Raw genomic sequence first — 25855 nt, forward strand, 5'->3', positions numbered from 1 at the left:
AAATGAGAAGCAACTAAAAAGCAATTATAACTAGCTACCGAACGTTTTGGGTAGAGAGTTTTTGTGGATAACGATACGTATTGTTTTAAAACTGCTCGCTCAGGACCGGCGTTTTACACGTCAATAAATACTCAAACTACTCCAGAACACGCTACAATGAGTAGGCAAATTTTGTTTTATTAGTACTTTTTGTTGTTGTCGGTAACAAACGACTGAAATTGTCAGCTCTAAACACCCTCTAATAATCTTAACTACTATAACTCCTGCGGCATTTTTCAACATCTTAGAAGAAATAATATTTATAACAGGATGAAACAGGCTGCCGCGCGATGAAGTTCAATTATGTCATCAGTTTAGATACGGATCTTGAAAGACACATGAAGAAAAAAATTGCTGCAAGCGCAATAAAGTAAGCTGCTCACCCGTATGCCGCAGCGCACAAACAATTTGTTTTCTTTATGCTGATGCTGTGAAAATATCTCGACCTTGATCTCCGGGCCGCCATAAACATCAAACAAGTCGAGAATATTTAAGGTCTTCGCTCGAGGCTTGTGACCGTCACGACCGGACCCCTGCCTGCACTAAGTGCCGAGTTCCATTACTCTTGTACGCTATACTGGGTTGTACTGTACGTGTCATGTCCACTGCCGTCTGCTGAGCCGCGTCATTAAATCTCACCACTGGCACGGGCGGGTCAAATGATGCGATGGGAAGGTGAAAATGGTACCTTGCGACATGTGCCTGCGCTAATTGGGTCCGGTGCCATACAGAAAAAAAAACACGAGAATCGTCAAAGCTCAAATGAACTGACCGAGTCCGGTTTTACCATCCGCAAATGGAGTATTAACAGAGAGGGAACATTGGAACAGAAAGTTCATACAAAAAGTAAGCATAAATTTCTCTGCTTGACCTTAGCATGGCGACATGCGGCAACGGCTAGGCACTGACGCGAACCATGAATTTATATTTTATTTGTCCGGTCAAGGGACCAGTGCATGTTGGTTTTATTGTTTCTCGGAATATAAAACACGACTTCATAATGTCAAGTGGAAAAATATCACCTTGGCTCCCCGGCTTGACCATAACAAACGAACATCTTCAAACGGACTGCTCAGGTTAGTCAATCGTTACATGAATTGATTTTCCAATCATGAATTACAGATTTCTCGTGCAGGGAGCTGCAGTTGCTGTCACTGGATCTTCAATCTATGCAAGGCCAGCTTGAACCGGTTTCATAACTGAAACTATGTGGGGCAAGATGTGGCATATTGCAATGCGGTTGGCCCTGTATGCTCTTGTCAGACATGAAAAACTGCTGATTTAACTACTGAAGATATACTCAATAAAAGGGACCGAAACTGGACGTTGATATTGAAATCAGCTTGCCCCAGAACTTTCAGCCGGTGCGCCGGTGTACGCAGGAGTCAGTGGAAATTGAATCACCACGAACAACTTTCGCCAAGGTCATTGTCGACATTTTTGTTAAGTACAACCGGTTAAATCTTTAACCAGTCTTGTACGAGCAGTAATTAAGCAATGGGTTTTAGGTTCAGCTCCATTTGTTGTAATCGTCTTTTTAATAGATTGTATGATTCTTTTGGTAGTACCATTGAAGTAATAATTGCTGCTGGGCATTTTGTTTTTGATAGACTTATGTAGACAATAGTTGAAAGAACCTTTAATCCTTTGGACTTGTTTGAATTTATAATTTGATTTGATTCCTGGACGTGCGAAATTTTGTCGCCTCCGTGCAATTTTTTCGAAAATTAGCTCTTACACATTTTAGAGGAAAAGGTAATTAATCATTTATTTTTAAAGAGTATGTTTTAGAAAGCTTGCTGATATGAAATTTAAATAAAACACATGCGAAATAATGAAAAAAAAGACTAAATCTGGCTTCTCCCAATTTTTCTCGTAAAGGCCTCAGACTGTCCTCTTCGTCACAAAAGAAGCAAACGGAAACGAAAAGTGCTGACTCAAAACCGACGCAAACACCTCCTGAGGTACAAAAACATAGGGATGACAACCTGGGGCATCAAAAACCCCAATGACCCTAAAGCACAACCAGAAAATCCAACAAACGCTGGATTATTGAAATTTTCTGATATCGTGGACTGGATATTAACAGCCTTCAATATTACCGATCCTCTAAAAAAGCTTCCTAACTGCTCTACTGCCAACAGTAAGGTCATTTTTAAAACAGTTGACTGAACAATAGCCCCTTCTTGCAGCGATCGTATCTTTTGATGGATAATTTTCCACTGAGAATCGAAGATATGGTCATTGTGCTTCAGTGGAATTGCAGAAGTATCATCCCAAAACTTGATTCTTTCAAACACTTAATACATACTCATAATTGCGATGTATTCTCCTTGAGTGAAACTTGGCTTACTTCTAACATCAACATCGACTTCCATAATTTTAACATAATCCGCCTGGACCGAGAAGACTCTTATGGAGGGGTACTTTTAGGGATCAAAAAGTGCTATTCATTTTATCGTATTAACCCCCCCCCCCCCACCCCCCCCCCGACACCGGGAATTGAAGTTGTTGCTTGCCAAATTAATATTAAAGGCAAAGATCTATGTATAGCTTCCATCTACATTCCTCCCAGAGTCTCGATAGGGCATCGTCGGCTTGCAGACATCATAGAACTTCTTCCTTCACCGCGGCTGGTTTTAGAGGACTTTAACTCACATGGTACAGGATGGGGCTGCTTATATGATGATAACCGTTCTTCGTTAATTCAAGATCTGTGTGACAACTTTAATTTGACAATTCTAAACACGGGAGAAATGACACGGAACCCTAGACCGCTAGCACAACCAAGTGCGCTGGATTTATCCCTTTGCTCGACTTCGCTAAAGTTAGATTGCAAGTGAAAGGTAATCTGGGATCCTCATGGTAGCGATCATTTGCTGATCATAGTTTCTATCACCAACCGTGTAAGACCATCGGAAATAATCAATGTTTCGTACGATTTCACATTGACTGGAAAAGTTACGAGTGCTCGATATCTGAGAAACTAGAAACATCACAGGAGCTTCCTCCGGAGGAAGAGTATACATTTTTGGTTGGCTTGATTCTTGACACCGCAATTCAAGCTCAGAAGAAACGAGTATCCAGCGCGCAAACTAGTATGCGTTCTCTCAACCTATGGTGGGACAAAGAGTGCTCAGAGCTGAAAACGAAAAAAAGCTTCAGCCTTCATCTCGTTTAAAAGGAACGGAACTCCAGATAATTATAGGAAATACGCGGCGTTAGAATTTCAAGTTACTGGCGAAGGTTTGTTGACGGATTAACGAGAGAAACAGCAATGAGACTCTCTTTGGAATACGGTCCGTCGCATGCGCAATCGAAATCACGCGAACGAATGCGAGGAATATTCTAACCGCTAGATATTTGATTTCGCTAAAAAAGTATGTCCCGATTCTGTTCCGGAACAGAAGATATCCCGCGTCGCGACATTGAATACAAATGAAACACCTTTTTCGATGGTAGAGTTCTCACTTGCGCTCTTTTCGTGTAACAATAGAGCCCCAGGGTTAGACAGAATTAAATTCAACTTGTTGAAAAATCTTCCTGACTCTGCCAAAAGGCGCTTGTTGAATTTATTCAACAAGTTCCTCGTGGGTAATATTGTTCCACACGAATCGAGAGAAGTGAGAGTTATCACTATTCAAAAACCTGGGAAACCAGCCTCCGATCACAATTCGTATCGGCCGATTGCTATGCTTTCCTGTGTTCGGAAATTGTTGGAGAAAAATGATTCTCTTCCGTCTAGACAATTGGGTCGAAACATATGGATTGCTTTCAGGTACACAATTTGGGTTCCGCAGAGGCAAATGAACGAACGATTGTCTAGCGTTGCTCTCAACAGAAATTCAAATGGCATTTGCTCGTAAAGAACAAATGGCATCAGTTTTCCTCGACATCAAGGGGGCATTCGATTCAGTTTCCATTAACGTTATATCTGAGAACTTTCACCAGTTTTGAACAACTTGTTATATAATCTATGGTCCGAGAAACACAAGCATTTTGAGCATGGTGATTTGACGAGAAAGCGATTTAGCTACATGGGTCTTCCTCAGGGCTCATGCTTAAGCCCCCTTTTATACAATTTTTACGTAAACAACATTGATGAATGTATCAACACATCCTGCACGCTAAGACGACTTGCCGACGACAGCGTTGTGTCTATTATAGGACCCAAAGCTGCCGATCTCCAAGGACCATTGCAAGATACCCTCGACAACTTGTCGACATGGGTTCTTCAAATGGGTATCAAGTTCTCTACGGAGAAAACTGAGCTGGTTGTATTTTCGAGGTAGCGAGAACCAGCACAATTACAGCTTCAACTAGGGGGTGAAACCATAGCTCAGGTCTTCACATCACAGTCGAACAATTAACAATTATGTTGCTAAAAACAATTCGAGCCAAAATACTATGCTATTCAATCTTGCAATCGTTTGGACATGATTGTATTGAAAATTGTGTCTAATTTTGATGCCATCGTCCTTCGATAAAAACCTCAACTATTGGGATATGGCAAAAAAATCGACTACACAAAAATATCAATATCTCCTTCAGTGTTGGGAAAATCTTTATCAGAAAAAATTCATTTCATTATCACTTGTGAAAAGATCAGTTCAAGAGTTCAGTTCTAAAAAAACTCAGTGACTGAAAAAATCACTTCCGATATTTTCATTCATAAAAAATGCATCCACACGACTCTGAACCTTGAAGTTCACAAGTGATTTTTTGTATAATCGAAACTTGATATCGAATTTTCACCCACATAAATATCGCTAAAGAGATAATCGAAAGGGAGAAGAGTTTTCGGTGATATATCGATGCTGAATTTCCTTCACTTCTCAGTTCGACACAAAAGTTATTCGTACAAGATTTAATTATTATACTTTCATCAATAAAAAATCTCTACTGAATAAATTCGCTGCTGAACCGCAACTGAGAAGTAATAACTGGGATATTTTCGATGCTCTTAGGGTGGTCAATATGGACAATAATATTCTTTGCACATTTCAAATAAGACTGCTTTAATTCCAGCTGGTTAATTACACTGCATTATTTAGATTAAACCCAATAAAACGCTATTTAGCATGAATTTGATTCATGGAAGTAACAGGAGCGCAGCATTGTCAGCATGTCTCGAACACACGGTAGGCGCAGTGTTTGAATGACAAGTTTGAATGGGCATGGCTCCTGTTACTTCTGCTTGCATTATTCAAGCTAAATTAGCTAATATTTTTTAATCAGCTGCATAACATGATTTGTGATTGTTTTGGTTAATGATTCTCATTCTAACTATTATTAATCACAGCACTCGCTGCTTTTATTAATCACAAAATCGAAGAGTGTCCTACGCGATAGAAATTAATTGGAGAATGGAATTCAGGGCGTTTCGGTGATTTCATCTTGAAATATCCTGCGAGTGTTTTACCAATTTCTGTAGAGTTTGTTAGCTGTTTAACTATATTTTGTTATTTGTTTAATTTGCGTAGACATGCTTAAATTCCAAACCAGAAATAGATAGGCAAATGATGTTTTGAACCTCTACCTAAACTAAATATTCCACAAGGTCACCATCAGTGAGTTAAAATAACATTTCGAATATCTTTCGTTCAAAACAAACGCTTTCCTGTTCTTGAAATGATACTTCATAATTTACTAACTTTGATATAAATCTAATTAGGCTTTTAAAATAAATAATGATCTAATTATAACCACCTTTAATTATTCGTGTGAGGAGTTTCAGTTCGGCAAAGCGATGAAACTACATCAAATGACTGAGTTAAGTTTACTAAGATAAGTTTTGTATTCAATATTTTTGACAAGCGGACGAGCGGAATACAATTTGAAGCGTTGCTTCATAGAAAAAATCGACCACTATCTTATCGATCTTTACTGATTTCGTCACGAACTCATGACTCTCGGCACTTACCACTCGAAAAAAAAACATAAAAATGCTACATGTAGTGGTTTTGGGATCACAACTTTTGATTCACTGGAAAATCGCACCCCGGGAGATTAAACCCTTCGTCTGACTGATGGGTCCAGCCAGACCTTTTTTCTTTTTTTACCATCAATTTTACATAATTATAATTTATCTATCGAGTTGAGGTGCAATATATTTGCAATATAGACAGTGTCTTCGAAAAGGACGAAAAACGGCTGGTTTAAAACATTACCCTCGGTCTGACTAATGGTATTTGGCTGGACCCCATACATATTGTATAGAAAGACATATGATATAATATATGTTTATGATTTTTTTAAATGTTTTTGTAGTATTTCTCCATTCTAACCTACATTTAAGTTCACATCGTACGTATACAAGTATTCACTCATAAACATACAAGCGTACGTTTGTCTTTATTTTTTCCTTTGCGTTCTTTCTATTCTATTACTAGTATTCTTTGCCCATTCACTGCTGAACATAGTGTGTAAACGAACACTTGACCTGAGGAAATGGTACGGAAAAACACATACGTCTGTGTGTATAATTTACGAGTGTTCTGTTAGTATTGGCTGCTAGATTCATCATATCTGCGTCTCAGTTTACGAATGAAAGTAGAACGCATAAGACACAAGTTCCAGTAAACATATTATTTACGCGCCTATTTGTTTGATTGTTTACAATGATACTTTTTCATATAAATTATTGAGTGCTGAAGTCCAGTTAATATACAATACAGGGTCACGAGCCATTATTCAACGTTACATAATAATAGACATCAAACATAGCAAACAAATCACCGGTGGCGCGTGTCGTGAACAGCAATCTCTATTTACTAACGGAAGCGGAAGTTCGCAAAAAAAACCTTTTGTTATAAATATTATAATAAATATTTTTCAAACGCACTTGATATATTACTAACTGAAGATTCTTACTTCCAAAAAAACTAAGACAAAAAATTTTAACACCATTTAATTCTAAAAAGAAATTATAAATTTATTAGTAAACGCTCAAACGCTAAAAATTTATTCCTAAAATTAGCTTTAGACTACTAGATAGTGTTTCGCAATTATTTGTCTATTTTTCAAATTTAAATCTGTTGACAGGAGAAATTTAAAATTGCATTTTTAATGTCATCATGATCGGTCAAGTCTCGTACACAACACTGTCATTATTTTAACAACATGTTGGATGTGATGGCACTGGCGGCCATTGCACTTGCAAAAAAAAAACGACGATACTTTTTTTTCGGTGAACCAATCAACATTCCATTGATTGTTGTGGCCAATCGTACAAGCATTAGTGTCGAAACACTTATATGCAAGAGAGACTGCAAGATATGTTTACATGAAGCAGAGAAAATTGTCCAAAAAACTCGTTTTTATTGCTTCAAATTGTTCATCTCCAGTTTGCCAACAGCATTCAAAAGTTCAATACATATGTTTTGTTTGCATAAATACTACAAAGACAAACCCACAAAAATGTTCAAATCATATTTCATGAAAAATCTCTTTTTGTAAATTCAATATACGTTTCTATAAAATAAAATTTAAAAAACGCTCAAAAACATTGTTGCTTTATTATTCCCATTTTTCCGTGTAATACCTTTACTTCTAGAAGATTTCAGAAAATCATATGCCATGATAAGTAAGAAACGAAATATACCTGGTTTGTATAGAAATGAACCTGAATACAGTTCTAATTTACATCGAAATGCGTATAAATACACGTAAATGAATAGGTGTTTGGCCAGACCCATTAGTCGAACCGAAGGTATAAAAATATCTGTCAAACGGAGGGTTAATACTCTCCCAATATTCTGGATGACCTCGAGTTGGTTATTTAGAAGCATCGGCCGCTCGGGCTCTATACCAGTGCGGTAAAATTTCATTTTCAATCGAATAATATAAGATGAAAATGAAATTTATGGCCACTGACCTTCAGCATATCCCTACTAATTCATTTGACTTATGCTGCCAATTCCAAGTGAAGCTCCCAGCATTCATCGTCAGTTGAATAATCGTACCTAGTCATTCGAAGTTTTGCTTGCTCAGTTTCAAGTGCCAAGTAGTCTAGCTGCTTCATAGTCTTCGCTCTTGGTAGTAAGCAATTTCGATCGAATAGAATTATAAATGGAGTAAAGTGTTAAAAATGAAAACTTAAGGAGGAAACAATTAATTAATGTGTATTCTGGGATTGATATTTCAGCTGTCTGATTAGTCTTTCATCTATTATCTTGAACCAATTCGAATGTTTACATGAACCTCATTTGAAGGCCGCTCTCACACTATTGAAACAGATATTTTGTTACTTCAAGAGATCAACTGACGGTGGGTCAACTGAGCCTCGATTGAAGAGAAACGAGTGATGACTGAATGCTGCCCGTTCGGGCCGTCAGCAAACATTGTGTGTGTCAGAGAGTGAAGTTTACTGCATTAGAGAGATCGTCAATGTGTTCCACATTCAGTTTCAATTGAATTGAATGAAGTTTTACAGCACTGCTCTATACACAATATCATCCTTCACTGTATAACCTTGGTCCACATTATAATCCTTTACTGCATACTTCATGAAATGATCATTAAGGAAAATTCCTCTTGTGTAAACAGTATCCATTGTGAACTAGTTTTCAACCTTCAAAATTGCCTGTTTTATATACAAAAAATTGTTAAAGTACACTGTCATTTTGTACCGAATATTGAAAAACGTGTCCTTGAAAATTTATGGGAGTATTCCGTATTATAATTTGTATTTGCTAAAACTATAGACAAATTTATAAAATCTTGAACTAAAGCAGCAGAATCGAATGCAGAGAAGTTTGCACAGCCCTGATAACTGAAGTGAACTCAAAAGTTCGTAACTGTAATTAATTTTATGATGATTGATGGACTGAACTAACAGCAAATTTGTTTTATTCAAAATTTAAATTTGCCCTATTTTAAAAAAAATGTGTACTTTTTCGGAAAATTATACAAATTACGACTAGTGATCCAAAGATAGAATTGATTTTTCACTTGGAAATATTACGATAAAGCCGTGTGTGAGATGCGTCCCTCATCAAAATCATAACTGCAATTCTTCGAATTAAGCTAAATGAATTCTGGAGCATGGATCTCACAAAGACTAGTTGCAAGAACAAGGAAAACTCGAATTCTCGTCGAACTCATAACAAAAGTATTCAGCAAAGTTGGAATAAATTCTATCGCCGCAACAACTACCACCATATTTAGCTAGCCATTGCATCGCCAGATGCGTATTTCGTTTGCGTTCGCCGGTTCTCATATAAACACAGTGACGTAAACAAAATTCCGGATGTAGCCTCAGTTAATTACATGATATTGGATCACGATAGCAAAACAAAAAAAATGCCATCATTCGGTGTTCGGCGTGTAGAAGCTAAGAGAATTATTCTATTATTATATAATTGATAAGGAAATTGATTAGTGCTAAATGTAGAGCAAGTGTACCAGAATTGATTTCGCTAGTCGAAAGAGTACTCAGATTGTGTTGCGGTCAGTGCCATTTTTTTCGATTCAGCCCTTAAAAACACTATCATGGAGTAGATTGCATTTAAAATGTAATAAAAATTTTTGAATTATTTCTCATAACATAATCTATAACCTGTTAAGCAAAATCATCTTGAGTTAACCCATTTCAGGATGCGGAGCGCTTGGGCAATAACTTTACTGACCAAATGGAGGATCAAGATTTTACACAAGCCAAAGTAAGGCACTGTACGTCAAGTGCTTTGAAAAACCGGCCCATCAAGTTGACCTTCAGGTGTAAGGTAACCGACCCCGTATTCATCTCAGCTGCTTCCATTGATTGAAACCATTATTGCGAGTATGATTGGTTCTCTTTCTCTCGGCTCAGCCTAACCCAAACTATGTATTAAACTATTAGATTTAAATAGGGACAATTACTCGAGAGTAATTTATTTTCGCTTGCAGCAGAACCTCCGATCACTCCGATGGAGGTGCAAAGTCTTAACCTTCCCACCTTCCAGCGGCCACACTCTGCTTAATTTCGGCCAGTGGAGATACCGTTTCTTCTACTTTTGGATTGTTGAGCTTGGCTGTGACTCTAGGTACAATTTTGAAGTGTACTTATTGTGTAAACATAAAAATGCGCCTTGGCGCGCAAAACAAAAAAAAAAAAAGCAACACAGCAGTCAATCCCCTCCGGCCGGTTTTGTGATGCTTGTATCTTGAATAAATCAAGGTAAAGCATTAGGTACTTGCCGCAAGTACGCCGCGCTTTGGCCAGGCCGGTTTGCTTGATTTCTGAAGCACACTTGCTTTTTACTGACTATTTGCAATCGCTACAATACGGCTTTCTGTAAGTGCTCTGAAGGTTGACAACAATTTTTTTTTCTTCAGACTAACGGATCAGTCTACTACGATTAACTGAATGAGCGGTAATTTACGAGTTCATGAACAAGCAACAAAAAAAAATCCTTACCATCTTGATTAATGTCCCACACTATCACTTTGGCGCCCAGTTTGGTTAGCCGGAGAGCCAGTAATCGGCCTAGTCCTCCGCCACCTCCCGTGACCAGTGCAAGATCGCCTTCGATGCTTTTCGTCGGTTTACCGAATAGTTGGTAGTAGATGGCCTGTTGGTAAATATAAAACAAGAAAGATCGGTCAGAATTCTATTCCACAGTCTAAATATAGTGCGAATTCCATCACAACACGAAGGTCACGATCCCTGTGTTTCAAGTGCGATAGTGGAACAAAGCAGATCCACTGAAGGACCACAAACTGGTCAAGCAAATCGGAAAATCAAATATTGACTGATTTGTCACTACACGATTGACTGGCTACTGCAAGAGCAGAAGATCAACTACTTAAGGGGATCCATGATGACCAAGGTCAAGACTCGTACCGACTTATGATCAGCGAACGTGGGCTCGGACGTTTCAGTTGGTGTCTGCTTTTTTTACTAACAGTCGTGTTGTTCAAACATTAAAACTAAAAGGCACAAGCATATGGGATCCGAACAAGAGTGCAAATTTTTCAAGATATTTATGACGATGACGAATTTCTTTGAATTATTATGCTAACTAGGAGCACATTAAATACCAATAATAGAATATCGACGGATGGTCTTTTCGCTAGTACACACAAATCATAAACAATAGTTACATTTAAGTTTAGCCAAATCAGAATTCTTGGAAAACTGAAATTTTACGCCACTCAGGGTTATCGAACGAGTGAGAGTAACGAGCTCTGCATACATACACGAAATTTAGCAAGTACCCACAAAAAATCACAACCTAGTGGGAACCGATTTTATAATCTCCGTTGACCGGCTAAAACTGAGACCAGATTGAAAATGACACAGAAATTTATTCAAATTAGCTAAAAATGATCTATTATGTTCAAAGCCTAAAGATCACTTGTGGCGTTTTTCATTGAAAAACACTAGTGGCGTGGATTGCTCTGGTTTTGCACTTTCGAGCAGAAATGGCAATGAAACACCGTCAAAATATTGCATTTCTGCTGGAAAGTGCAAAACCAGAGCAATCCACGTCACCAGTGTTTTTCAATGAAAAACGGCATTGGTAATGATTAATCATTTGATGGCTAGTATCTTAAACTTGAGTCTCAGAGCCCTTCAGAAATCGGTAATAGAAGGAACTTAGCTGGAACTCAAGTGTGTCAATGGACAAGAGTTCGAAACATCTATTGTATTATATATAAATGGATTTTGTCTTGAATAACACAATATACAATACAATATATATTTCATCTGAGCTCCTATTTCCATCTCATCCCTTCACCTCATTACTTTGAACATGAATAATATTCTAAAATCTACCTGAACCAAACTGTGAAATGTTTTAAAATGATTATAAAAGCTATTGCCATTGAAAGTAATGGTTTTAAATTCTTCGGTGATCGTTTTTTCCATTTCAAATAAACTCACTTCTCAATTTAGGACACATTTTCGTCTCAAGATTTACAGTTCGTCATGTTTCTGAATATCTACTAATCGATTCGTCTCAAAACATGATCACTTTTTCGCACAATTACACTACCATTGAATGCTGGATGACTTCATAATTAGTAATGTTCACTTGCTACTTGTTTAATTAACGATTTAATACTTCAAAAACTACCCGACAAACAATAAAAGTCTTTAAAAATATGAGATGAAAGTTTTTCACTTAGTTCAATTGATTGCGCTTTGTTTTCATCTCATTTGGTTTTGCAAAGTTGCCAAGTTATCTCATATGTTACAAAACAAAAATTGTTTTTCTTCTTCAAAATCTCATCAAAAAGTATGTTTTTTGGTATCCGTGACATTAGTTTAATTATATTATTGATATTAATGTTTCAATAAAACTGTTTTGGCTTCGAATATTACCAGGAAGAGCATGTTAAATACTAATGAAATAACCATTGTGGCAAATCTAGTAGCACTGGTTTCATTCCGTTATACGTCAACATAACGCTGTGAAGTGTGTGTGTTTCATCGGCTGTGCACAGAGATGCCAGATAATTTCATAGAAAATATGTATTACGTTGCATAGAAACTCTATATCTGGTCTATCTGTTTTCACTAATAAAATGATGTTAAATCTGTTTTCACTAATAAAATCTGTTACCATCATTTTATTAGTGAAAACAGATAGACTTGATATAGACTTTCTATGCAACGTAATACATATTCTATGAAAATATCTGGCTTCAAATAGTTCAAAATGGTTCCAAATTTTAATATAAATGTTTGTCAGTGTTCATAATCAGTTATCTACATAAAAGATTTCCACTTTAACATGTGATTTGTCCGTTGATTAATAAACTTTTAAAGAATCACCGCAATCAAATACTAATAGATACATAGAGAGAAAAGTCTAATTTTTTACTTCTTTCTTTCTATGAACCTGTACAAATCTGTATTAAATTTAGGAAATCTTTACAAAATCGGTACTTTGATTTAAACCAGTATGCGAACGCAAAAATCTATACAATACATATAAATCTGTATAAATGGCATCTCTGGCTCTACACTTTGTTTTAAGAAGGGCTAATGAATAAATAGTAACAATTACATTTTTGTTTCTATTTCAAGTTCACCAAATTAACTTTACAGTAAAATTTTAAATTTAAAGCGAAAAGTTACGGAACCGACCGAAAAATTTTTAACGTTGAAATGATTTCAAACTGGTTCGTATATTGTCTCATAGTTGGCATTCGGCCGTTTTTAAGAAGAATTCTGACATTTTGAACCTGAGAGTGTAATAGTGGAATATTTCGTTTAGATTGCTGTCGCCATTGCTAATTTATAGGATGAATAAAGGATCAACGATAGGATGGATAAAAATCCATTGAGATGAAATTAGGAGCAGAGTAGTGAACATTTCATAAGTGTTTTTTGCTGTTTGATGAACATTATTTTAATTTCCAAGGAATGTGAATCAAATCTCAATGTAGAGCAAGGCAAATGAAGCAGTAATATTAAATAGTTATAGTGATTTTAGTGGCTAAATCGAGGTTTGAAGGCGACGTCCTTACAAATGAGATGAAATAGGGAGCCCTTACCCTATATATATATATATATATATATATATATATATATATATATATATATATATATATATATATATATATATATATATATATATATATATATATATATATATATATATATATATATATATATATATATATATATATATATATATATATATATATATAAAATATAAAATAATAGCGAAAAAAGTGTGTGTTGGTAATGTTCTCTGGTATGCGTGGGCCGATCTTAAAATGATTTTTTTTTGTTCGAAAGGTGACGTTTATGCGGAGGTTTTGGGTTATAGTACATAAGGAAAATCCTTCGGGAAAGTAGAGAAAAACTAGAAAATTGGTTCGTTTAGAAATGGAAATTTTCCACTCAATACATGCTAGATCTCCGATGATTGTTTGGCTCGTATCGTGTTATGCAATGTTGCTGCCCGCTGGAGAGCAAAATATGAATACTAGATTATTAATAAAACCGTTTGGCGCCAAACGAACTAATTTGTGCAATAATTTCACTGAGCCTACTTGATTCACGAGTTTCTTTATTTCGAATCACATGTTCAATTAAGGGCGCTAAATGAACAGCATGCAGGTTTCCATTTTCCGATATATAAATTTTGGTTCAATGCCGTGAAGTCAAATTATAAAACGACTATAAGAAAAGAAAGTGATTAACATTTTTTTATGATTCGTTGTTTTCCTTAAATTCCAGAAATGTGAATTGTATCTTCTTGATAGATATAATTTTTGATTTCACAATGCACTGAGACAATAGGATCAGCACACCTCAGCTGCCACACTTCAAATTAAGACCGTTAACTCAAACACCAAAACTGTTCGGCTCTCTACTTTTTGTTACGATTCCATTCGAATTAGAAGGATGTTTTATGTTTTTTTTTCGGCTTAAATTTTTCATAAGCATTTCCCGTGCTATACCTTTGAAGGATTTTTTTTAACGGGATTTTGTGTAATTTTCTCTCGAAACGATCTCCAAATTTCGTCAATTGCTGCAAATTGCAAGTTCGGTTATTTATTTGAGTCCAAACGTCTTCAATTGGCCCAAACGCGATTCGAATTATATCAACCCAGAGTATTCCGAAATTTCAAATTATTATATTTGAGTTCAAGTTTTTTTCAAGGTACTCGAACCATGCCGTTTGCCTTTTGTTTTTAAATTACATCGATTGAACCGGGAATTGGGAACTCATCGACATGTTTTACCTATTCGAATGATTCGTAAACCGTCAAACTGATTTTGGTTGTATTTTGCTTGAATCATTTGGGACTTTCAAGAGCAGGAAAAAACTGCTTTAAAGTGCGAAATGTACGTGTGTACCTAAATTGGAGAAAAATGTTGAGATCGAATCAAAAACAATTGTCAGATGATTTAGTTTTACAGAACACTATCATTCTACTTCACTAATCTCGAGCAAGCATGAGGGTCGTTCGATTATTCTAATTTAAGAGTATTCGAAATAATTTCCATCCAAAGATAATTTCTGAGTTGTGAGAAATTCACCGGGACAGCTACAGGTACAGAAATAAAAGGAACAAGTACAGAAGCTAAGTTCAGGAAAAAATTAAGAAGGTACAGGAACAAGTGCAGGAAGTACAAAACCAAGTACAGAAATGAGGAAAAAAAAAGTATGGAAAGTACTGGCACAATTGAGTGCAGAAAAAGGTACAGAATGTGCAGATGGTACAGATATAAGTACAGAAGTTACAGGACCAAATACAGAAAATATTGGAGCAGGTACAGAAAGTACAGGAACAAACACACAAAGTACAAAATAAAGTGCAGACAATAGAGGAACAAGTACAGAAAAAAGTTAAAAGTTCAAAAATTAATCGCTAATGTTGTCGAGGCAACAATTTTGAATGACAGATTATAAAAAGAAAAAGTAATCATTCCACGCATTCCAAGGATGCCCATTGCTATGCTATTTCAATTTGAACGTCATTTTCTCATCCGTTTAACTTTTCTGTTACCGCCAATAATTATTATGAGTCTGTAGCGTGAATTTGAAGTTTTTTTCAGATGGTAAATTGTACGCTGCCTGTTTGCGTTTCTGCAAGCCATCGGTTTTTATATATTTTGTCCTGTTGTCCGCGATATAAAATGGTAGAGCCACTATCATAGAGCATTATAATGATATTTTTCTTCAATAATCATTAAAATTGATAAGTATTTTTAATTTTCTACATCTAATCTAATATTATTGCGCTACGAAGTGTGCAGGGGTCCGCTAGTTATATATTCAATTACTGTTTTTCCAGACACTGTGAAATATTTACTGAATTATCAAATCAAGTTTTTTTTTGCCTTTCTCGTATAGAAAGGCTATGCAATCGTTGTGAAACCCGAAACCCGGAGGGCCGAGTTTCATATACCATTCGACTCAGTTCGTCGAGATCACAAAATGTCTGTGTGTGTATGTGTGTTTCTGTATGTTTGTATGAATGTATGTATGTATGTATGTGTGTATGTGACAAACAATATCACTCAATTTTCTCAGAGATGGCTGAACCGATCTTCACAAACTTATGTTCAAATGAAAGGTCTTATGTCATCATACAAATTTTTTAAATTTCATTTGGATCCTACTTCCGGTTCCGGAATTACAAGGAAATAAATGCAAACTTATTAAAAAAAAATGGGCACTCAATTTTCTTGGAAGTTTCTTAACTGATTTTCACAAACTAAGAAGCCAATAAAAGGTCTTAAAAGTCTTTAAGAAGTCCCCGAAAAGTTCATCCAAATCCGACTTCCGGTTCCGGTATTACAGTGCGATTAGTGAAAATTTTGAATTTCATGAGTATTTTTAACAAACGATAGCAAAACGAGGTGCACATTTTTATAAAACTTTCTGCTAAATTCATGTAGTTGGTAAATCTTGTTAGTTAGTGAATATATAAAACTACTTTCTGACTACTAGTCCTCGGTTTCCGCTTCAGAAAGCACCGATAATAGTGAAGAAAGTCTCCAAAAACGGAACTCACTTCGATATCTCAGCAATTGTTAAGCCGATTTTCACGAATCATGATTCAAATTAAAGCTCTCATTGTCTTTATATATACTGTGCAATTTCATCAATATCCGACTTCCGGTTCCGAAATTATACGGCGGTGAGTGTCAAAACATTCAAATCGTCATTCAAAATGACGATGCAAAATCGGTGCGCGACGATACAGTACGAAAATTTATATTTTTCAGGTGAAAAAATGTGAATTTCTTATTCTTTTATTCAATTTGTACCTACATGTTAGTGTTATTAAAAGATCATATTAACGATGCTTTTCTATAAAAGTACACTTATTGCCATCTCATATAGAAAGATTAAGCAATAGCTTGAAAAATGGACTAGTGAAAATTGGCCCAGAGGGCTAAGTATTCTATATCATTCGACACAGTTCATCAAGCTGTGCAATGTATGTGTGTGCGTATGTGTCAAATAATGTCACTCATAGAATAAAAAATCTCATAATCCCATAGGTTGCTATTGAATTTCATCATGCTTTCATAGGGTAAAGAGTGTTTAGAGCGATGACGCAAAAAAGAATAAGATTCTTCTGGATTTGGCTCAAAACTGATTTAATATTGTAGGTTATATTAGTTATTTACTAAACGAATGAAACACCGCTGCTCAGTTAAGTTGTGCGGAATTTGAGTCGGAATTCATTGTGCGTTTCCTTTGCAACTACTGATTCCGTCTGGAATCGATTGTTTCATCTTATTTAAAATCACAATGAATTCCAGTTCAAATGCAGTACTTGAAACATTAACGAAATCATATTATTGGTAGAGATAACGATTCTAGGTTCCATTCTAGATACAACAACTCTATTTTAAAAGTTTATTATTTTGTATAGCGCATGCGTTATTGTAAAGAACTATTTCTTATACTTCCTGTGCTTTCGTCGTGTTAACATATTTGATATTAAATTTATTATTATTATGATATGTTTACGTTTCGTCTTTGACTCATCAGTGCATAGCAGTTCAATTTTTTTTATTCAATAATATAATATAATATTAGGGCACACTGCTTAAGAGCAGTTCAAATTGAACTGCTTTATGCAAAACTCGAGAGTTCAATTTGAACTGCTAAGAAGACGTAAAATTTCCGCTATTTGCAGAACACTTTTTGCTTTGCATTGAAATTCAATGTCAATACTAACGTGCCGAACCTGTTTTCGTTTTGGTTTTGTCATGCATTGCTATGCACTGATGAGTCAAAGACGAAACGTAAACATATCAAAATCGGTTATGTGCGATAGCACAAAATTTGGCTAACCCCTGAATGATTATTATTATGTTTTATATAGTCCACTTTTGACCTACTGATATCGTGCTTTATAAGGTTGAGTTTCAGCGAACCACTAACATTCGTCAACCCGGTTATGTCTCTGACATTACCCACCCATCTTTTTGTAGCAGAATTTGAAAAGTTTTCAACTGTAGTATTTGGCGTTGGGCACTCAATGCAATAAGAAAGATTCTTAAATATCGTATCAAAATCAATCCAAATCGGCTCTCAGATTCGACTTCGACCAAGAAAAAGGAATTCGAATGATTTAGTTTGGCAACAAAACTAAAAAATCTCTAATAAACGACAGCGATCTACGATGAACCATTGGAATGGCACAACAAACACGATTCATTGCATCGTTGAAAGAGCATGCCGGTAATTATCACGCGCGACACCCGCACCTGGCCATTGCACCACCTACAGTGATATATTGTCCAACCGTTCGGCTACAGTGCCTGCCGTGCTTCTCCATAACGCCCACAAAGCCACCGGAGTGGAAGGGTGGTGTGTATGCCGGCATCAATGCTGCCTAGACACGTCAACGGCTAGAAACACAAGAAAGTCACGTGACCAAAGCGTATGTTCGGCGTGTGCCCTGGTGACTATTTCCTCCTGTTCCCGCACCTGATTACTTGATTACCCGTAGCAAATTAGGGCCATCGACCGGTCTTCGGTTTCGCTATGTAGATGACGAGACGAGCCAAAAGGCACGCGCACTTGCAGGCAGCGGACTACCGTTTCGCTTGGGTTCCTTATTCACATTACGTAACTTGGCTCATGCATACAAAGTGCGTGAGCAGTTTTATTTACCTGGCTACTGAGGTATACCTCGCTCGGGAGCGGCGTTTGTTTTGCCAATATCAGCCGGACGCTTGTTGCAAGTTGTTTGAATATTCTCGGTGGCTTTTTCAATAGGCATAATCAGTTAGGGAAAGCTTTATTCAGCTTATATCTTATGCGATTATTAAAAGGTGTTTGTTTAATTGTGATAGACAAACAAAGAATATTATCACTTTTAGATAAAGTTAACAGGCAAACGTGAAAAGGGCAAAAGATAACGTGCAATTTAAAAAGGCTCTCACATGAAAACCAATACTATCGAGTTTATAAACGAGCCAAACGATTTAGAGACAGTTTAGGTTAACAATAGTTGAATCAGAGCATTTGTTGTGCTCCTAAAATATTTTTTTTTTTAATAATGTTTGAATGGTAACAATACAGTAAACCTAGAATCCATCAGCCACTCTCGATACTATTTCCTGCCCCGCGGACTTCAGTCACAGTATTTTGGAAGTCGTTTTGATACCTTCCAGATATAGTAAATGTGGAGTTAAAAAATTTTTTATCGTTTTCTGGACAAGCCAGAATTATACATGTACCAACTTTGCTACTTTGGTAGTCAAAGCGGTACTTTTCCGGTCTTCATGGGTCAACTTTCTTCAACCAACCAACCCTCCGCTGGATTGATTGACTCTCCTTGAAAAAAATAATTAGCCGGGGAATCGACGACTGTTGGATTTTCAGATGTTTGTTCCAGACTTCAATCTGATTGGCAGAGCTGAATAAAATGCAACCTGGGATTTCACTATGTGCTCATTCATCTCTTATGCAGATCTCCTATCCCTTCCTTAGGGTTCTACTTACAATCTCAGTAAAACGGCCATAGTTGAAAAACGTTAAAACAGTTTCCTCTGTTACTGCTTGATGAATCTTCAGGAAAAAAAACATCAGTTTGTTTGGAAAAATGTTACAAACAAACTGATATTTTCCTTTGAAATTTCCGCTCAACGACTGTGAAGAAAACTGTTTCTAAGATTGTAAATTACTTTTTAATGCGGTGCCAGCTGGGGTGCAGGTAACTTTAGTGAAGATCGACCACACTACTGTAGTTAGATCTAGGGTCAATTACCGAAGCTTTGTTCCCCATATTATGGGCGGCACAAAATTTATTATTATTGTAGGTTTATTTCACTTCGACTTTAACCGTATGGTCTTTCGTCGAGGGAGTATGATTGTGTTGGGTGGCAGAATGGGGAAGTGGGAGTCGGGGTAGGGCGGCTCAAAACATCGATATTGTTAATTTGATTTCTTAGGCCCAAGTGATCGAGAAGCTCAAACATTAATTGTCTAAAATGCGAATATTGCATTCCGATTTATTGAATTTAAACACTCTGTTTCACCAGACTTCACAGTAGATTACAGAACGGTTGCATGGCTAGTGCTACGATCCTACTGACACTAGGAAGCCTTCCAGATCCATCCTGGACCATACGACAACTGACTAGTAAGATCAGAAACCATAAACCTAGGATGTCCCACAAGATAATGTCAATAATTGGATTTATAACTTGCAGCATAGATGGAACTTTAATAAGTGGTTTTGTTAACTGGAAAGATATCTTTTAATGAAAATTATCATGTGACAATTTTATACATCATGATCGAAGCACAGGTAATGACGATATTTTGTTTGCTCCGCAGTGCTACTGGATCTTTATAATTTTTCCACTGAACTTGTATGAGATTTTAGAAGTATCTTTTTCTAAAGTGAATTAGATATAGTTGGGAAATTCCTAAACTTAAACTGAACGTTAATTTTATCCTTATTTGGTCAATTGATAAACCTTCCAGGCCAACTTTAAAAGGTCTATTGAATTTTAAAACAATAATTTGACCTACTATTTCAACAGACTTTGCAGCCGATTCATAGCGAACAGCACCATTGCATGGCCAGTGCTACGATCCTACAGACATGGAAAATCCTTCCAGGCCGGGACTCGAACATACGTCAACTGGTTTGAAAAATCAGCGCTCTATGCATTAAACGGCCAACCAGGGCTATTGAATTTTACGTCATACGAATTAAAATTTTGGTACATCTGCGGTTATGGCGCCGCAAAAAAACGCAATTCATGCCAAGAAACTGAAAACTGTACCCAACATTATTCGGCTGGCTCTTGTCATCGCGCTCAAATCTATTCAATAGCGATGGCTTATGGCTTGTTGACTGATCGGTGTTGAACGACATAGACTCCGAACCAGTAGCAATATTCAGCAGCATTCAGGAAAAATGCACTCGAACTTTCCGAAGGATTTCATGCAGTGAAATTTATTTAAGAACCAAAAATACATCTCAAATAACAGTTTGTATTTTTTTGTAATTTAATTGTGTCCGTATTAATTCAATTCGCGCCGTGTTCATTTCTACAGCCGGATAATTCCCGCCTTATTGCCTATAAAAATGTTGTGAAATTAAAAGAGAACCTTTTCATTAAGTAAGTCTCAATGTTGAATTAATTAAAAATTAGTGCCTGGGCAATCTTTATTGTAATGCCTTCAGCAGAGGACGCCAGACCAGTAACAATATTTGCTTTGCTTGCAATTCACATCGAAAAAGGAATGGCTAATTTCAACAATATTAGGCAACTGTTAATACTGTTAAGCTTTTTTAGAATCAAAAACCAATTCCGAAGAACGATTTTCTGTATTATGTTCTGCAGTTGCACAATTTTGTTACTCTCCTTCGTCCCGCCTTTTTCAATTGTGTGTAAGAATAAGCTTGACATGTTGTATTTTTGTTAACGTTATATTTAAGTATAGGTGCACTATTACAACTCTGGCAGCAAAGAAGTGAAAGCTTGCACGATTGACACAAGCAATCGATGAAATAGAGCTATTATCGAGTTTTGAAAGTATGTCAGTTGTATTTGTACTGACGTCATTTAGTTAGGTCTCTGACATTAGTAACCCGCCGTTTTTTATTTCTATTTGATCGCTATAAGCAAGTTTCCTAGCCAATTTAAGTTAGTGGTTTAAGGGGAAATTCTACCTTGTAAAGGTGATCAAGAATCTGCTACTGAGCGAAGAGAAATTTATCTATACATACACATCACTGGCCAAATAAAAAAATCATACCTACTTTTGATATTTTCGACTTTCGTACATGCCTAATTTGCAAAGTTTTCAAAAACCGATTTTTCGATAAATTTTCTCTTCCGAATCAGAGCGGTTCCACCGGAAATCACACTTCTTTCTTAAATATAATTTTTGAATATGTAGATTTAGCTCAAATTTTGCATACGCATAATCGACGATTTGCATCATCAGCCCTGCTTTTAAAACGAGTGTAGAGAAAAATGTTCAAAAACATCCGATAGATTTGATATCTATTGAAAATGTTTCAGATATGATTATTGGAGCTATATAGAGAAGATGCATACTTAAAAAGTAGTTTTGTTTTAATTCGGAAAAAATACTTAAAAATCGAATATCTCATACGTGGTATTTTGGATATGTTGTATTTTTGATATGCTGATAATAAAAATCTGATTGTAATTTAGATAAAGGTGGATAGGGGATTAGGAAAAGTCTATTGTACTTTAGGTTAAGATGAAGAAATAATGGACAAAAAAGTTATAGCCGTTTAAATTGTGATTTATGCCATTAAATTGAAAATTATGCCATTACAACAACAAATAGCTCTAAAATTTCCAAAAGTTCCTTTTTGAATGCTACGACGAATAAATGTCTATGAAACTACCTTTAGGGTGTCAGCTGGTGTGTCAGATAAAAAAAATACCCTTTTTCATTAGTCACATCTGAAATGCGTATAGAAGACTTGGGCGAAAGGATTTTTTGAAATTTAAAGCGGTTGAATAGTTAAACGCGCAAGAATACGTGTCGTTATACGGAGCATGCTTAGCCCGCTTAATTTTCGAACGCGTTTTTCTCAAAACATTTGACTTTGACTGATTCTGGTCAAATTTATACAGTTTCTTAAGTACATTTGTAGCTGCAAACTGAATTTAAAGAATTAAGATTGCTTCCTTAGTTAGTTATTTTCTCAATTTTTTTCTTTATTTTAGTTCCACACTTAGTATGAAGTATCACGAATAAAATGATGTATGTTTTCTTTTTATTTCCGATAAACAGAACAGTTTGTCAGCACCTTTTCGATACAAGTGAAAATAAATTCTTGTTGATCGATATATATCCGAAAATATACTATGAAATGTCTTCCAAAAATTTCCAAACGATGTTCGAATTTATTCAAGATATGAAATTTATCAATTATTTTGTTTCAACGATTTTTCAGAAAAAAGTCCCCAGATAGGCTTAAAACCAATCGTCAAACTAGCTGACCCCTTAAGAAATAAACGTATATAATACAATAATTCCACTATTTCACTGTCACGTTATCACTTTCACAAAGTCACTATACTTTAATGAAGCATAACAAACGTTACAATACAGATACGCGTATTTCGGAATGTTATTAACATCTTTCTTCAGTGTATCGATTTTAGTAAAAATAGTATATAATACGTTTATTCACATAATTTTATAATCCTATAGCTCTTTTGTCCATTATTTCTTTATCTTGACCTGCAGTGCAACAAGCTTTTTTTATTACCAGCTACAATATATCATAATTTTCCTTTTCTTTTATTTGTATATCTAGGTCCTTTATAAGTTTTGTCATTAAGGTCCATATCATAGATTAAAAACAATCAAAATTACCTTTCATGAGATATTTGAGGTCTATTTTTAAAATACACTGAGGTCTTTTTTTATGCGGTTTTTTACGCGACTTTTTTATGCGAAGTTTCAGAGTTATGCGATTTCCCTTCTGCGGTTTTTTATGCGAAGTTTCAGAGTTATGCGGTTTTTTATGCGAATTTTCAGAGTTATGCGGTTTTTTTATGCGGTTTTTTTATACGGTACGTAAATTCGCATAAAAAAGACTTCAGTGTAAGGGGAAAATAGAACAGTGTTAACTTTTCTATAAATACAAAAAGAAGGTATTCGCTTAAACTTCAGATAAAAATTCCGTGGCCAAGTGTCATATACCAATCGACTCAGCTTGATGAACTGAGCAATAGTCCGTGTGTGTCTGTATGTGTGTTGTTAACAAAGAGGTAGAGATCTCCGAAATGGCTGGACCGATTTTGATCAAATTAGTCTCAAATGAAAGGTCTCCTCGTCAGTGTGTACGTAATTAAATGTTTTTGAGATCGGATGTTTACTTTTAAAGTTATAAGAAGTTTTATGTCAATATATTTTTGACTATATCTGTCACAATTGTATCTGCAAATGAAATATATTCTGAGACTTGGATTTCACATGGTAATATTTATTCACTAAGCAATAGATTTCGTCCATTTTTGACGGAGATATCGATATTTTTGTGTAAGCAACTTTTCCCTCAATTCTAGCAGAAGCAGTTTTGAGCGCTGTATGATAAAGCAATGTTTGGCAACATAGAGAAACACGATTTTTAATACCTTTTAAAACAATTTCTTATTTTGGTAATTTGAAAGGGAAAAAAATACTTTTCCCGCAAATTTATGCGATGTGCACATACCCGTTATAGTTTACGCATATTTTCATTATAGTTTACGTTTCGTCTTTGACTCATCAGTGCGTAGCAGTTTATATTGAACTGCAAGGACCATCTGACGGCTAAACATAAACCGCTATGCAGATGTGAAGTGAATGCTACTTGCAAAGCACTTTTTGCTATTACACCGTAGTGTAATGTCTAAACTAATGTCTCGGACGAAACTAGTTTCAGCTTGCTAGCCGTACAGATAAACTTCTACGCACGTTTGAGTTCAAGGTGAAACGTAAACTTTAATTAACTTCATATTTATTTTGATTTAAACAGCTTACCGCAGTAACTACTGGAAGAACACCCGTATACCATTCGAATCAGTTCGTCGAGATAAGCAAATGTGTGTGTGTGTGTGTGTGTGTAATAAATAATTTCACTCAATTTGCTCAGATATGACCTAACCGATTTCTATAAACTTAGATTCATATGAAAAGTCGATTTCTACAAATTTGTAATCATATGAATTAACCGAATGTATCGGTTCTGCAGATTTCGCAATGACCAAATAAACTTATTCCAGTTATACCGGTATTCGGTTTTCGATCCCGGAAGGTACCCGAAAACTGTATTCAGAACTCACTACGAATTCTCAAAGCTGCCTACACTGATTTACAAAAATTGATTTATCAGGTGTACAACTTTGCTTCCGCCGTTTTCCGATAGGTAGCTGTACCGGCTGAGGCTGGTCAAAATACATAGATGATAATGCCTTTAAAGCGAGTGTGTACAGTGCCTAACGAATTGTCATCGCCGTTTCGGTGACAGTTGTTCTTGTCTGTTTATACACCCAATTCACGCCATTTGCGGGAAGTTTTACTTTTCTGTTACAATTCGAAAAAAATGCAGCTGAAGCGCATCGAATGCTCTCAGAAACTTACGGTGATGCTGCTTTAAGAAAAAGAACGTGTCGGGAGCGGCTTCAACGTTTTAAAAATGGTGATTTCGATGTAGAAGACAAACATGGTGGTGGAAGAGAAAAAAACCTTCAAAGATGAACAACTAGAAGCATTGCTTGATAAATATTCGTGCCAAACCCAAGAAGAGCTTGCCGAATCGTTTGGAGTGAGTCAGCAAGCCATTTTAAAACATTTCAAGGCCCTGGGCATGATTCAGAAAGAAGGAAACTAGGTGCCGTACGAGTTGAAACCGAGGGACGTCGGGCGCCGTCTATTTGTATGTGAGCAACGGCTTTAAAGACAAAATCGTAAGGGGTTTTTACATCGAATCGTAACCGGTGATGAAAAGTGGGTTCGATACGATAATCCTAAATGTAGAAAATCATGGGAAAAGCCCGGGGATGCTACTTCGTCGAAGGCAAAACCGAATATTCACGGCGCCAAGGTTATGATTTATATTTGGTGGGATCAGCTCGGTGTGATTTGCTACTAGCTCTTAAAACCGGGTGAAACGATCACAGGAGATCGCTATCGAACGCAACTGATGCGCCTTAGCCGCGCGCTGAAATAAAAGCGGCCACAATATCAAGAGCGACATGACAAAGTCATCCTCCAACACGACAATGCTCGGCCTCACTGAAATGGGAAGTCTTGCCCCACCCGCCGTATTCCCCAGATGCCGCTCCTTCTGACTTCCACCTAATTCGTTCGATGGCACGTGAACATTCGTGAACGAATGTTTACTAGCT

The 25855-nt window shown here is 36.2% G+C and overlaps 1 protein-coding gene across 3 annotated transcripts in view; it reads right to left on the bottom strand.

Annotated features, from left to right (window-relative positions):
* LOC131430232 (short-chain dehydrogenase/reductase family 16C member 6) overlaps window positions 1-25855 on the bottom strand; it is an 83743-nt gene that overhangs the window by 39291 nt on the left and 18597 nt on the right. For all 3 annotated transcript variants that reach the window (XM_058595012.1, XM_058595011.1, XM_058595010.1), the window contains one exon: window positions 10439-10592. In XM_058595012.1, coding sequence (XP_058450995.1) covers window positions 10439-10592 — 154 coding nt within the window. The remainder of the gene's footprint in view (window positions 1-10438; window positions 10593-25855) is intronic.

This window comes from Malaya genurostris, chromosome 2 (assembly GCF_030247185.1).
Source record: "Malaya genurostris strain Urasoe2022 chromosome 2, Malgen_1.1, whole genome shotgun sequence".
NCBI classification, from domain to species: Eukaryota; Metazoa; Arthropoda; class Insecta; order Diptera; family Culicidae; genus Malaya; species Malaya genurostris.